General features: G+C 47.6%; 1 protein-coding gene across 1 annotated transcript in view; it reads right to left on the bottom strand.

Annotated features, from left to right (window-relative positions):
* LOC118380693 (polycystin-1-like) overlaps positions 1–14373 on the bottom strand; it is a gene marked incomplete at its 5' end in the record, with an annotated part of 95030 nt that extends 80657 nt beyond the window's left edge. The window contains 8 exon segments of the mRNA XM_052509640.1: positions 6188–6344; positions 8529–8690; positions 9003–9193; positions 9639–9897; positions 10417–10613; positions 10835–10990; positions 10992–13438; positions 14214–14373. Of these exon segments, the coding sequence (XP_052365600.1) occupies positions 6188–6344; positions 8529–8690; positions 9003–9193; positions 9639–9897; positions 10417–10613; positions 10835–10990; positions 10992–13438; positions 14214–14373 (3729 nt within the window).
* Between the last annotated feature and the right edge of the window lie 627 nt (positions 14374–15000).

Here is a 15000-nt window from a genome sequence, read left to right as displayed (position 1 = left end):
AGACAGGTGGAGGAAAGGGAGAGAGGGGTTATGACAGAGAGAGGTGGAGAGACAGAGAGGGGTAGAGGGAGAGACAGAGAGAGGGAGACAGAGAGGTGGAGACAGAGAGAGGGGTTTTATGACAGAGAGGTGGAGAGAAGAGAGAGAGAAAGAGAGGAGAGGGTGGAGGAGAGAAGGGGTTTATGGGGAGAGAGATGGAAGAGAGGGGTTTATGGGGAGAGGAGGAGGAGATGGAGGGAGAGGTGGAGAGAGAGAGAGAGGGGAGAGAGGAGGAGAGAGATGGAGAGAGAGGTGGAGGGAGGGAGAGGAAGGGGTTTATAAGGAGAGAGAGGGGAGAGGGGAGTTTAGGAGAGAGTGGAGAGAGAGAGGAGGGTTATGGAGGAGAGGAGGAGAGGTGGAGGAGAGAGAGGAGGTGGAGAGAGGTTATGGAGAGAGGAGGGGAGAGAGGTGGAGGAGAGAGAGGTTTATGGGGGAGAGAGGTGGAGGAGAGAGGAGGTTTATGGGGAGAGAGATGGAGAGAGAGGGTTTATGGAGGAGAGAGATGGAGGAGAGAGAGGTGGAGGGAGAGAGGTGAGAGGGAGAGTGGGGGAGAGAGGGCAGAGGTGAGAGAGGTGGAGGAGAGAGGTGGAGACAGAGACAGAGACAGAGAGACAGAGAAAGAGAGGAGAGAGACAGAGGGGAGAAAGAGAGAGGGGATGAGAGAGAGAGAGACAGAGGGAGAGAGACAGAGAGAGAGAGAGAGATAGAGACAGAGACAGAGAGAGGGGAGAGAGAGAGAGAAGAGAGAGAGACACAGAGAGACAGAGAGAGAAAGAGAGAGAGAAAGAGAGAGAGGAGAGAGAGACAGATGGAGGAGAGAGACAGAGAGAGAGAAAGTGACAGAGGACAGAGAGAGAGAGAGAGATGAGAGAGAGAGAGAGATAGAGAGAGAGAGAGAGAGAGAGAGAGAGATGGAGGGAGAGAGAGAGAGAGAGAGAGAGAGAGAGGAGAGATGAGAGAGAGAGACAGAGAGGGAGAGACAGAGAGAGGGGTTTATGGGGGAGAGAGGTGGAGAGAGAGAGAAGAGAGAGAGATGGGGAGAGAGGTGGAGAGAGAGAGAGAGGGAGAGAGAGAGAGAGAGAAGAGAGGGGTTTAGAGAGAGATGGAGAGAAAGGAGAGAGGAGAGAGATGGAGAGAGAGGGTTTTATGGAGGGAGAGAGGAGAAAGAGAGGGAGTTTAGAGAGAGAGAGATGGAAGGTGAGAGAGGGTTTAGGGGAGATGGAGAGAGAGAGAGATACAGAGAGAGAGATGGAGGAAAGAGAGGAAGGGTTTTGTTATGGAGAGAGATGGACAGAGAGAGACAGGAGAGAGAGATGGAGGAGAGAGAAAGAGAGATGGAGGAGAGAGATGGAGAGACTGGAAGGGAGACAGAACATCTATGGAGGAAAGGTGGAGGGAAACATACTTATTAGAGGACTATTATTGAGGGAGAGAGGGTTTCATTCCAAATAGTAGTGGTCTACCTGGGTGGTAAGATAGTGGTGTAGTAGTGGTCTGGGGAGTAGGTGGTTTATGGAGAGGAGAGGGTGGTAATGATAGTGGTGTAGTACCTAAGTTGGTAATGATAGTGGTGTAGTAGTGGTCTGGGTGGTAATGATAGTGGTGTAGTAGTGGTCTGGGTGGTAATGATAGTGGTGTAGTAGTAGTAGAACAGGGCACACAGTGGTTGTAAACTGATAGTGGTGTAGTAGTAGTCTACAGAGAGACAGGGACAGAGAGTAGTAGAGAGAAAGATAGTGGTGTAGTAGAGAGAGAGAGAGAAGAGAGAGACAGTAGAGAGAGAAGAGATAGTAATGAGAGAGACGAGAAGGTAAGAGATGTAGAGGAGTAGTAGGAGAACAGAGACAGTGGTGTACAGTAGAGAGTGAGAGAGAATGAGACAGAGGTGAGAGTAGTAGAGAAGGGTGAGTAATGATAGAGAGAAGAGAGAGAGAGAGAGAAAAGAGAGAGAGAGAGAGAGAGAGAGGAGACAGAAGTGTAGTAGTAGTAGGGTGAGTAAGAGATAGTGGTGTAGTAGTAGTAGGGTGGTAATGATAGTGGTGTAGTAGTGGTCAGGGTGAAGAGAGACAGGAGCAGAAGAAAGAGGTGACAGTAGTGGTCTGGGTGGTAATGATAGTGGTGAGAGTAGTGAGAAGAAAGAGACAGACTGGATCAATGATAGTGTAATGATAGTGGTATTATTGTTGTGGTTTAGTAAATAGTAGTAGGGTGGTAATGATAGTGGTGTAGTAGTAGTAGGAGTGGTTGATAGTGGTGTGTAGTAGTGGTCTGGGTGGTAACAGATAGTGGTGTAGTAGTAGTAGGGTGGTAATGATAGTGGTGTAGTAGTAGTAGGGTGGTAATGATAGTGGTGTAGTAGTGGTCTGGGGTGGTAATGATAGTGGTGTAGTAGTAGTAGGGTGGTAATGATAGTGGTGTAGTAGTAGTAGGGGTGGTAATGATAGTGGTGTAGTAGTAGTAGTGGTAATGATAGTGGTGTAGTAGTAGTAGAGGTGGTAATGATAGTGTGGTAGTAGTGGTCTGGGTGGTAATGATAGTGGTGTAGTAGTAGTAGTGGTGGGTAATGATAGTGGTGTAGTAGTAGTCTGGGTGGTAATGATAGTGGTGTAGTAGTGGTCTGGGTGGTAATGATAGTGGTGTAGTAGTAGTAGGGTGGTAATGATAGTGGTGTAGTAGTAGTAGGGTGGTAATGATAGTGGTGTAGTAGTAGTAGGGTGGTAATGATAGTGGTGTAGTAGTAGTAGAATGGTAATGATAGTGGTGTATAGTAGGGGTGGTAATGATAGTGGTGTAGTAGTAGTCTGGTGGTAATGATAGTGGTGTAGTAGTAGTAGGGTGGTAATGATAGTGGTGTAGTAGTAGTAGGGTGGTAATGATAGTGGTGTAGTAGTAGTAGGGTGGTAATGATAGTGGTGTAGTAGTAGTAGGGTGGTAATGATAGTGGTGTAGTAGTAGTAGGGTGGTAATGATAGTGGTGTAGTAGTAGTCTGGGTGGTAATGATAGTGGTGTAGTAGTGGTCTGGGTGGTAATGATAGGGGTGGTAATGATAGTGGTGTAGTAGTAGTAGGGTGGTAATGATAGTGGTGTAGTAGTGGTCTGGGTGGTAATGATAGTGGTGTAGTAGTAGATAGGGTGGTAGTAGAGTAGTGGTGTAGTAGTAGTAGGGTCTGTGGTAATGATAGTGGTGTAGTAGTAGTAGGGTGGTAATGATAGTGGTGTAGTAGTAGTAGGGTGGTAATGATAGTGGTGTAGTAGTAGTAGGGTGGTAATGATAGTGGTGTAGTAGTAGTAGGGTGGTAATGATAGTGGTGTAGTAGTAGTAGGGTGGTAATGATAGTGGTGTAGTAGTGGTCTGGGTGGTAATGATAGTGGTGTAGTAGTAGTAGGGTGGTAATGATAGTGGTGTAGTAGTAGTAGGGTGGTAATGATAGTGGTGTAGTAGTAGTAGGGTGGTAATGATAGTGGTGTAGTAGTAGTAGGGTGGTAATGATAGTGGTGTAGTAGTGGTAGGGGTGGTAATGATAGTGGTGTAGTAGTAGTAGGGTGGTAATGATAGTGGTGTAGTAGTAGTAGGGTGGTAATGATAGTGGTGTAGTAGTAGTAGGGTGGTAATGATAGTGGTGTAGTAGTAGTAGGGTGGTAATGATAGTGGTGTAGTAGTAGTAGGGTGGTAATGATAGTGGTGTAGTAGTAGTAGTAGGTGGTAATGATAGTGATGTAGTAGTAGTAGGGGTAATGGTAATGATAGTGGTGTAGTAGTAGTAGGGTGGTAATGATAGTGGTGTAGTAGTAGTAGGGTGGTAATGATAGTGGTGTAGTAGTAGTAGGGTGGTAATGATAGTGGTGTAGTAGTAGTAGGGTGGTAATGATAGTGGTGTAGTAGTAGTAGGGTGGTAATGATAGTGGTGTAGTAGTAGTAGGGTGGTAATGATAGTGGTGTAGTAGTAGTAGGGTGGTAATGATAGTGGTGTAGTAGTAGTAGGGTGGTAATGATAGTGGTAGTAGTAGTAGGGTGGTAATGATAGTGGTGTAGTAGTAGTAGAGGGGTGGTAATGATAGTGGTGTAGTAGTAGTAGGGTGGTAATGATAGTGGTGTAGTAGTAGTAGGGTGGTAATGATAGTGGTGTAGTAGTAGTAGGGTGGTAATGATAGTGGTGTAGTAGTAGTAGGGTGGTAATGATAGTGGTGTAGTAGTAGTAGGGTGGTAATGATAGTGGTGTAGTAGTAGTAGGGTGGTAATGATAGTGGTGTAGTAGTAGTAGTGGTGGTAATGATGATAGTGGTGTAGTAGTAGTAGGGTGGTAATGGTAATGATAACAGTTTAGTGATGGTAGTAGTAGTACTGATATAAAGGAGAAGATGACCGTTAATTAGTTATAAATTAGTTATAGTTTCATTTCATTTCTACTATTGACTGTTACCATTTTATTGTTATTATTTTTGTATTTAATGTTAAATGATTATTTACTACCATTTTATTTTATTATTTGCTATCATTTATAATAAAGCAGCTTGAATTATAATTATAATTTGACAGAGAGAGAGAACGATGTCCTATAGGGACAGATGATTCTGAAAAACATTGGGATATCTGGATGATTACAGAGTAACTCCTATAATTCCCCTGAGCCGGTTGCCCACTGCGTTTCTTCCTGGCCACTGTGCTCTGGCTTTGCTTCCTTCCTGGTGTCTGGGCCGGTAACTATAACAACTGCTGATGTCATAAAACACCTTTCATTGATTGACTGATACAGTTGAAGTCGGAAGTTTACATACACCTTAGCCAAATACATTTAAACTCAGTTTTTCACAATTCCTGACATTTAATCCTAGTAAAAATTCCATGTTTTAGGTCAGTTAGAATCACCCACTTTATTTTAAGAATGTGAAATGTCAGAATAATAGTAGAGAATGATTTATTTCATCTTTCACATTCCCAGCGGTTCAGAAGTTTACATACACTCAATTAGTATTTGGTAGCATTGCCTTTAAATTGTTTAACTTGGGTCAAACGTTTTGGGTAGCCTTCCACAAGCTTCCCACAATAAGTTGGGTGAATTAGGCCCCTTCCTCCTGACAGAGCTGGTGTAACTGAGTCAGGTTTGTAGGCCTCCTTGCTCGCACTCAGTTTTTCAGTTCTGCCCCAAAAATATATATATAGGGTTGAGGTCAGGGCTTTGTGCTGGCCACTCCAATACCTTGACTTTGTTGTCCTTAAGCCATTTTGCCACAACTTTGGAAGTATGCTTGGGGTCATTGTCCATTTGGAAGACCCATTTGTGACCAAGCTTTAACTTTCTGACTGATATCTTGAGATGTTGCTTCAATATATCCACCTAATTGTCCATCCTCATGATGCCATCTATTTTGTGAAGTGCACCAATCCCTCCTGTAGCAAAGCACCCCCAGTACATGATGCTGCCACCTCCGTGCTTCACGGTGGGATGGTGTTCTTCGGCTTGAAAGCCTCCCCCTTTTTCCTCAAAACATAATGATGGTCATTATGGCCAAACAGTTCTATTTTTGTTTCATCAGACCAGAGGACATTTCTCCAAAAGGTATGATCTTTGTCCCCAGTTGCAAACCGTAGTCTGGCTTTTTATGGTGGTTTTGGAGCAGTGGCTTCTTCCTTGCTGATATTGGACTCGTTTTACTGTGGATATAGATACTTTTGTACCTGTTTCCTCCAGCATCTTCACAAGGTCCTTTGCTGTTGTTCTGGGATTGATTTGCACTTTTTGCACCAAAGTACGTTCATCTCTAGGAGACAGAACGAGTCTCCTTCCTGAGCGGTATGACGGCTGCGTGGTCCCCATGGTGTTTATACTTGCGTACTATTGTTTGTACAGATGATCGTGGTACCTTCAGGCGTTTGAAAATTGCTCCCAAGGATGAACCAGACTTGTGGAGGTCTACCATTTTTTTCTGGGGTTCTGGCTGATTTCTTTATATTTTCCATGATGCCAAGCAAAGAGTTGTGATACAGTGAATTCTAAGTGAAATAATCTGTCTGTAAACAATTGTTGGAAAAATGACTTGTGTCATGCACAAAGTAGATGTCCTAACTGACTTGGCAAAACTATAGTTTGTTAACAAGAAATGTGTGGAGTGCTTGAAAAACAAGTTTTAATGACTCCAACCTAAGTTTATGTAAACTTCCGACTTCAAGTGTAAGTGTGTCCTTACCTTGGAGGTGGAGACACAGTCCCAGTGGTAGTGGAGTAGTGACTGGTTGTCCAGGCTCATGTTGGGGTCATAGCTCTGCTCAGCACTCAGCTGCAGGTCCTGGGTCTTGGACCACACCCTGGAAGTACCACATCAGACATAACGGTATTTCAAGTGCAGTAAAAAGAGATCATTTCATGATCTGAAAACAAAACAAGGGATGGTGTTTTGTTTTACCCTTAAAAGGAGTAGTTCAGGATTGTACAACTTGATGTTAGATGGTTCCTCACCCTGAAAGTAGACTACAATGGGCTATGGATTACAGTTTCTCCTGGCCCATGAAAGTAGACTACAATGGGCTATGGATTACAGTTTCTCCTGGCCCATGAAAGTAGACTACAATGGGCTATGGATTACAGTTTCTCCTCACCCTAAAAGTAGACTACAATGGGCTATGGATTACAGTTTCTCCTCACCCTGAAAGTAGACTACAATGGGCTATGGATTATAATTTCTCCTCACCCTGAAAGTAGACTACAATGGGCTATGGATTATAATTTCTCCTCACCCTGAACAGTTTCTCCTCACCCTGACTACAATGGGCTACAGTTTCTCCCTCACCCTGAAAGTAGACTACAATGGGCTATGGATTACAGTTTCTCCTCACCCTGAAGGTAGACTACAATGGGCTATGGATTACAATTTCTCCTCACCCTGAAAGTGACTACAATGGGCTATGGATTACAGTTTCTCCTCACCCTGAAAGTAGACTACAATGGGCTATGGATGACAGTTTCTCCTCACCCTGAAAGTAGACTACAATGGGCTATGGATTACAGTTTCTCCTCACCCTGAAAGTAGACTACAATGGGCTATGGATTACAGTTTCTCCTCACCCTGAAAAGTAGACTACAATGGGCTATGGATTACAGTTTCTCCTCACCCTGAAAGTAGACTACAATGGGCTATGGATTATAGTTTCTCCTCACCCTGAAAGTAGACTACAATGGGCTATGGATTACAGTTTCTCCTCACCCCTGAAAGTAGACTACAATGGGCTATGGATCTACAATGGGCCATTTCTCCTCACCCTGAAAGTAGACTACAATGGGCTATGAATTACAGTTTCTCCTCACCCTGAAAGTAGACTACAATGGGCTATGGTTTCTCCTCACCCCTGAAAGTAGACTACAATGGGCTATGGATTTTCTCCTCACCCTAAAAGTAGACTACAATGGGCTATGGATTACAGTTTCTCCTCACCCTGAAAGTAGACTACAATGGGCTATGGATCACAGTTTCTCCTCACCCCTGAAAGTAGACTACAATGGGCTATGGATTACAGTTTCTCCTCACCTGAAAGTAGACTACAATGGGCTATGGATTACAGTTTCTCCTCACCCTGAAAGTAGACTACAATGGGCTGGATTACAGTTTCTCCTCACCCTGAAAGTAGACTACAATGGGCTATGGATCACAGTTTCTCCTCACCTGAAAGTAGACTACAATGGGCTATGGATTACAGTTTCTCCTCACCCTGAAAGTAGACTACAATGGGCTATGGATTACAGTTTCTCCTCACCCTAAAAGTAGACTACAATGGGCTATGGATTACAGTTTCTCCTCACCCTAAAAGTAGACTACAATGGGCTATGGATTACAGTTTCTCCTCACCCTAAAAGTAGACTACAATGGGCTATGGATTACAGTTTCTCCTCACCCTAAAAGTAGACTACAATGGGCTATGGATTACAGTTTCTCCTCACCCTAAAAGTAGACTACAATGGGCTATGGATTACAGTTTCTCCTCACCCTAAAAGTAGACTACAATGGGCTATGGATCACAGTTTCTCCTCACCCTAAAAGTAGACTACAATGGGCTATGGATCACAGTTTCTCCTCACCCTAAAAGTAGACTACAATGGGCTATGGATCACAGTTTCTCCTCACCCTGAAAGTAGACTACAATGGGCTATGAATTACAATTTCTCCTCACCCCTAAAAGTAGACTACAATGGGCTATGGATCACAGTTTCTCCTCACCCTAAAAGTAGACTACAATGGGCTATGGATCACAGTTTCTCCCTCACCCTGAAAGTAGACTGGGCTATGGATCACAGTTTCTCCTGGCCCATAACCTACTTTCAGGTTGAGGAAACCAACAGAGTTTACAAATACTGAACTCCTCCTTTTAAGTGTTTTAGATCTTATTTTTAGCTTGGCCTGCAATCAGTGATTTTATTGTGTTCTTTAGACAGTTATTTTTATTGTAAAAAAAAAAAAAAAAAAGAACTACTCCTTCAACGGTATCTGATCCTCTTACCTGTAGGTCCCTCCCTCTATGATAGGAACCAGGCGGGCGGCCATGACGGTTAGCTGTAGACAGGCAGCCTTCCTCAGGGGAACCCCTGGTAGGACAGGAGAACACCAGCGAGTAGTTCCCCCCGAACGCAGAGCCATCTTGGGCAGCGAGAGCTGCAGCCGTCTGCACGTCTACTTCCCCGGGAGAGGATCTTAGAGGCCAGAGGTGCTGCCACCTGGAGGCCGGAGGGTGAATAGAGTCACAACGCATTCATCACCACAGTTTTTGCTCTGTACTGAAAGTGCTCCACCTTGAAAACTTGACTGCTGAGGTGAACAAGTGACCCTTTACAAAGCCCTGCCCAGAACTTCCCCGAGGTTGCAACAGTAACCAAAAATTCGGGAGGCCTGCGAAGGGTCAATGGTTTGAGAATGTATTATTGACAGTGGATAATCAACACAATACAGAACAACATATTGATTTAAGAAGCGGTACGAATGGTCGTAGTTGCAGTGCGGGGTGGAGAAGATCTCCCAGAGGTACTGGGCTCCGTAGCGGATGCAAGCCTTCAGGTCCACGCTAGCCTCCACCTGGGTGGGCTGGTAGCGCCAGATGGCTAGCCTAGGAGCCTGGACTACCTGAACCTCTGGCTCCTCACACTCCAACACCTGATGGTCACCTCCACCCTGGCTACCACCCAGCTCACCAAATTACTACAGTTCACCTAGTGGTGGGGAGGGAAGAATTACGGTCAATCTGTGTTTATTAGATTTGTGTTTGTTATAAAATGGGGTTGGGGGTTGGTTTACAGTAATCAAAACTGTTACTGTGTGTAAAAATAATGTTTATCATAGTATAAGTACAACCTTATTTAGGTTGCAAATTCCCAGTGGTGGGAGGCAGAATGACAACTATCTCCGTGTTGGGAAAATGGTGTAAGAAAATTGTAAGTGTAGCTTTGTGTAATGAAACTGTATTGTCCAGCAGACATGTTTATTATAGTTGTACTTATAGAAAGTCTCTAGAAAAGGGAAATGGGTTTGCTGTCATTCACAAAAAATCAAGAAACACATGAAAATAAACATGTCAATAAACATGTTGATGATACTAAATAATATAAACCTAGTGTACCTGGACCAGGTATTGACCTGGGAACGCTGCATACATAAGTTCAACAGAGGAGGTGGCGGAGAGCAGGGGCGCGCAGAGCCGTCTTAAAGTCCCAGAGGAAGGTAACGGGTGGGATTGAGGTGTGACGCCCGCCATCAGCATCACCGTCTTGTTGATGAAGGTGTCTTCCGTGGGCCGGGCCTCCACCCGGGCCTCCGCCAGAACGTTCTGCACCTGGATGTGCTTGGTGATGCTCTCTGGGCTGAGCAAGTTGAACGCCCTGGATGCATTAAGAAAGAGAGAAAATACTAAAGCAACATGTAACAGAGCAGAGATGTTCATATTGGTAAAATCACTTGGAATCGAACCAACAACCTTGGCATTGTTCAAACAGCAGTAACTTTCACCAAATTACCAGGATTTCCAAAAATCCTGGTTAGAAGATTCCGGAAATCAGAAGAGAATCAGCAGGAAACGCCGGATCCTCCCAACCAGGATGTCTGTAAAAACCTGTGAAATGTTGGCGTTGCAAAGGAAGTTGGTACTTCAACAGAGAGTATTGGTGGTTCTGGCAGAACCCACAACCTTTGTGTTGTGAGCCCCATATTCAGTTGGTACGTCACCTCAACGAGAGGGTGAACGACACGGCCTCATTTACAACAGACTGACAGTAGCCTACATTTTGGTCTTGGCGGCCCCAGAGGGAACTGATCCCCCTGCGTCTCTAGCCCCGTACTCAGTTGATACCTTACCTCAGGTAGATGGTGAGTGACCCGGCCTGGTCGGGGATGTAGGTCACCTCTTTCCCGATGTGGGGAAGGGGAGGTGGTTAAGGTCAAAGGTCCACAGGAAGGTCACCGGGTTTCCTGTCAGGATGTCGGCTACCAAGGTCTTCTTGACGCCCACAGCCATGGCGGCGTCACAGCAGTCCAGGATACTCAGCATGCTCACTGGCTCCATCACCTCCACCTGCAGGTGGCGCCGCTCAGAACTCACCTGGGGAAATGATGAGATTACGGTAAAACAAGACAAAGAAAAACACAACAAACATCAACTATCATAACATATGAGAATATATGTAAAGAAATTGTATTGAGTTGTAAATTTTTTTTATCAACTACAACGATATTAAAATGCTTAATAAAAATAAATAGTAATACAAAAAGGTCATCTAAACACGATGCGCAGCATTCTCTCCTGGAACTCCTGTATCTCACCTGGTTGTGTGCGGTCAGGTTTACCATGTAGGTGTCGACCCGGCTGAACTGGTGAACGTAGGTCTGGCCGAAAACGGTCGAGTCTCCACTGATGCTGAGGATGAAGCTCACGTTCGTCCCTGACGCCTTGGCGATGGTAAACTCCACCCTCTCCCCCGACCGCAGCGATCCTCTTACTGGCCCTCAGCTCCAACCCCTGAATCTTATCCTGTACCGTCAACTCTCTGGAAAACGCCTCGCCGCTAACGTCGTTGGTAGCGTTTAGCATAACGGTGAACAGCCCTGGTTCCTGGAAAGCGTGGGACACCCTCCGTCCCATTTCTGTTCTGCCCAGCAACAGCCAGGTCCAAGATACGTTGGTGCCGGTCCTTAATTCTCCGTGGAGGGAGACATTGACGCCGGTGGCCACAAAGTTCTGCTCCGTGACGTTAGTCGCAGAGAACGTAACTCCTGTTACCACTTCCTGGACGTCAATGAACTTGGACACCGTATCGGCGCTGACCTCATTGGACACTTCCACAGTAACGACCTTCATTCCTGGAACAGTGAACCGATGAACCACAGAGGGCTCATTCCAGCCTAGAGCGCCCTCATCAGCTGACCACCGGTACTGCAGGTCCGAGCCTTTACTGGCCAACACCGTCAGGTTAGTGGAGGAGTTGACCGCCACAGGGTTGACGCTGGTCTCCAGGTACAGCTCTCCAACCGGATCGAGGAACTGGATGGTTCTGTTCACCGCGAGCGTTCCAAGGAGGTTGGTGGCCCGCAGGAAGACATCACAGGGACCAGGGGTGGAGAAGTTGACTGGGATGGTCTTCCCGCTGAGGTTGAGCGCAGTGCTGACCGGCGCCAACTCCCTGAGGAGGTTCCAGCTGAAGGACATGTTGGTCCCTTCCCTCAGCGTGGCCTGGAGGTGGAGCACACGGTTCGTAGCGTAGCAGCACCCCCTCGCCCCCATGTCCTCCTCAGGCTGGATCTGCAGCCCCTCCAGCTCCCGCAGCACGTAGATGTATACGCTGGCCTGGGCTGAGCCCACGTCGCTCTCTGCCGTGACGATGACGTTGTACGTCCCCACCGACCGGAAGGTGTAATGAGTCTTCCATTCTTGGAGCCTGGGTGTGCAGCCGTCACACAGGTTCCACGAAAACCGCACGCCATCGCCTTCCTCCAGGTGAGCCTTGAAGTTGACTGTGGCGTTTATGGGAACGTTGACCCGGTCAGCGTTGACCACCAGGCCGCGGATGGGTGCCAGGACCGCCACGGCAACCCGGGTGTGGTTGCTGCTCACCGGGTTCGCCGCCGTCAGCGTGACATTGAAGACTCCAGAGACGTTGTAGGCGTGTGTCGCGTTTGGGCCGGGGGTGAGGGGCGTTCCGTCGCCGAAATCCCAGGTGTAGAGGCTGGCAGGCACCAGCGAAGAGGTGGTGAAGAGGTACACCTCCCTCAGAGTCAGGTTATTGGATCTAGTCCCGTTATGTTGGATCAGGACCAGTCCTACCGGCCGCTGGATATGAATCAGGACGCTGTCGTTACTGCAGGAGATGTTGTTGGACACAGTGACCGTCACCAGGTACTGACCAGGGTTTTTATAGGTGAACACCATGTCCGTATGGCCCTGGACAGGTGTAGAGTCCTCAATCACCCCAAAATCCCATAAGTAGGTGTAGTCGAAGTCTGGCTGGGCGCTGGCCCTGAACCGGCTCTCCTCTCCCAGTCTGAAGTTGCACTTCTCTGGGGTCAGGGTCACGTTGGACACCGCCGGCTGGACACAAACCCACGCAAAGAAGTTGGCCTTGTTGACGCCGCTGGACAGCAGCAGGGAGAGGTGGTAGTCCCCGCTGCCCCCGTAGGAGTGGCTGATCCTGGGGCTGCCCAGGTGTGTCTGGTTGGGGGTCCCGTCCCCGAAGCTCCACTCATACAGGTGAAAGGAGGCATTCCCCGAAACGAAGGCCTGGAAGTCGACCTGGGTCAGCTCCCGGACACAGCCCGCCGGCTCCAGCCTCACCACCTGCAGCACGAACACCTGGACAGGTACCAGGGTCCAGCGGGCGCTCACCGCATTCCGCGCCGTCACGTTCACCGTGTAGTTCCCGTCTTTCACGTAGGTGTGCGGAACCTCGGAACCCGCCGTCGTCACCATGGACCCGTCGCCCATGTCGAAGCTCCAGGTGACGTTGTTACCTGCCTCCAGGTGTGCAGAGACCGTCGTCGGGGTGTTGAGCTCGGTCGGGGCGGAGGAGGTCGCCGTTAACCCTTTAATCTCCTCGTACACCAACATCTCAGCGCAGGCCTTCGTCCAGCTGATGGTATTATTCACAGACACACACACATTATGGACGCCACTGTGGCCGACCTCGTAGGTGTGGTTGACGCGACGTTGAGGCCCCTCTCTGGAGGCGGAGCCATCTGCAAAATCCCACGTATAGACGATGCCATAGGCCGAGGGCAAGGCGTGAGCCTCAAAAGTTGCTGGTTGGCCGGCCTGGAGGAGGCGGGGCTCTGTTTCTATGTCGACGTGGGTAAGGACACTGTATACGTGCATGTCGATGCGCTGGGTTCTGTTCTCGTAATGGTTAGACACAGACACCAGGACGGTGTACACTCCTACAGAGACACAGGAAGGGGAGGGGCAAAGAGAAAAGTTGTCCTCTTTTCCAAAATGTAACAAGACATTCCCAGTGACACTCCCAGGTAGGGTTGATAAATCTCAGTAACATTCCCAGTGACACTCCCAGGTAGGGTTGATAAATCTCTGTAACATTCCCAGTAACACTCCCAGATAGGGTTGATAAATCTCTGTAACATTCCCAGTGACACTCCCAGATAGGGTTGATAAATCTCTGTAACATTCCCAGTGATACTCCCAGGTAGGGTTGATAAATCTCAGTAACATTCCCAGTGACACTCCCAGATAGGGTTGATAAATCTCAGTAACATTCCCAGTGACACTCCCAGATAGGGTTGATAAATCTCAGTAACATTCCCAGTGACACTCCCAGATAGGGTTGATAAATCTCTGTAACATTCCCAGTGACACTCCCAGATAGGGTTGATAAATCTCTGTAACATTCCCAGTGACACTCCCAGATAGGGTTGATAAATCTCAGTAACATTCCCAGTGACACTCCCAGGTAGGGTTGATAAATCTCTGTAACATTCCCAGTAACACTCCCAGGTAGGGTTGATAAATCTCAGTAACATTCCCAAAATTCCCCGGTTTTCCAGAAATGCAGGTTGGAGGATTCTAGATGTCCTGCTTATTCCCTCCTGAATCCGGTAATCTACTAACCGGGATTTCTGTAAAAGGATCTGTTTCAAAAATATATACTGTAAATATAGCATGAACACTATAAACCAGTATAGAGGTGGATTAACAGACCTGGCTGTTGGTACTTGTACTTGACTTTGTTGGGCAGGAGCACCTGTGTAGGGGAGTCTGGTAGGGGAGGGTACAGGGAGGTGTTGTAGGGAGGTTTAAAGTCATATTCCTGGTAACCTCCGTCTCCAAACGACCACCTGGGGGGGGACAGGGCACGATGGTGTCAATACAATCAATCCAGTCAGGGATGACACACACACACACACACACACACACACACACACACACACACACACACACACACACACACACACACACACACACACACACACACACACACACACACACACACACACACACACACACACACACACGCACACACACACATACACGCACACACACACACACTAGTGTCTGAGAAGCAGTGGAGGGAAGGAGAGAGAGGAGTGGAAACTCAGGATCGCTCACTGAGATGAACAAGAGAGTGAAGAGAGACTGAGGAAGGGAGGAAGGAAGGAGAGAGAGAGGAAGAGAGACTGAGGGAAGGAGGGAGGGAAGGAGAGAGAGAGGGAAGAGAGACTGAGGGAAGGAGGGAGGGAAGGAGAGAGAGGGAAGAGAGACTGAGGAAGGAGGGAGGAGAGAGAGAGAGAGAGGAAGAGAGACTGAGGGAAGGAGGGAGGGAAGGAGAGAGAGAGGGAAGAGAGACTGAGGAAGGAGGGAGGGAAGGAGAGAGAGAGGAAGAGAGACTGAGGGAAGGAGGGAGGGAAGGAGAGAGAGAGGGAAGAGAGACTGAGGAAGGAGGGAGGGAAGGAGAGAGAGAGGAAGAGAGACTGAGGGAAGGAGGGAG

This window comes from Oncorhynchus keta, unplaced genomic scaffold (assembly GCF_023373465.1).
Source record: "Oncorhynchus keta strain PuntledgeMale-10-30-2019 unplaced genomic scaffold, Oket_V2 Un_contig_4882_pilon_pilon, whole genome shotgun sequence".
Classification (NCBI taxonomy): domain Eukaryota; kingdom Metazoa; phylum Chordata; class Actinopteri; order Salmoniformes; family Salmonidae; genus Oncorhynchus; species Oncorhynchus keta.
This window is presented reverse-complemented; position numbering and strand designations above follow the sequence as displayed.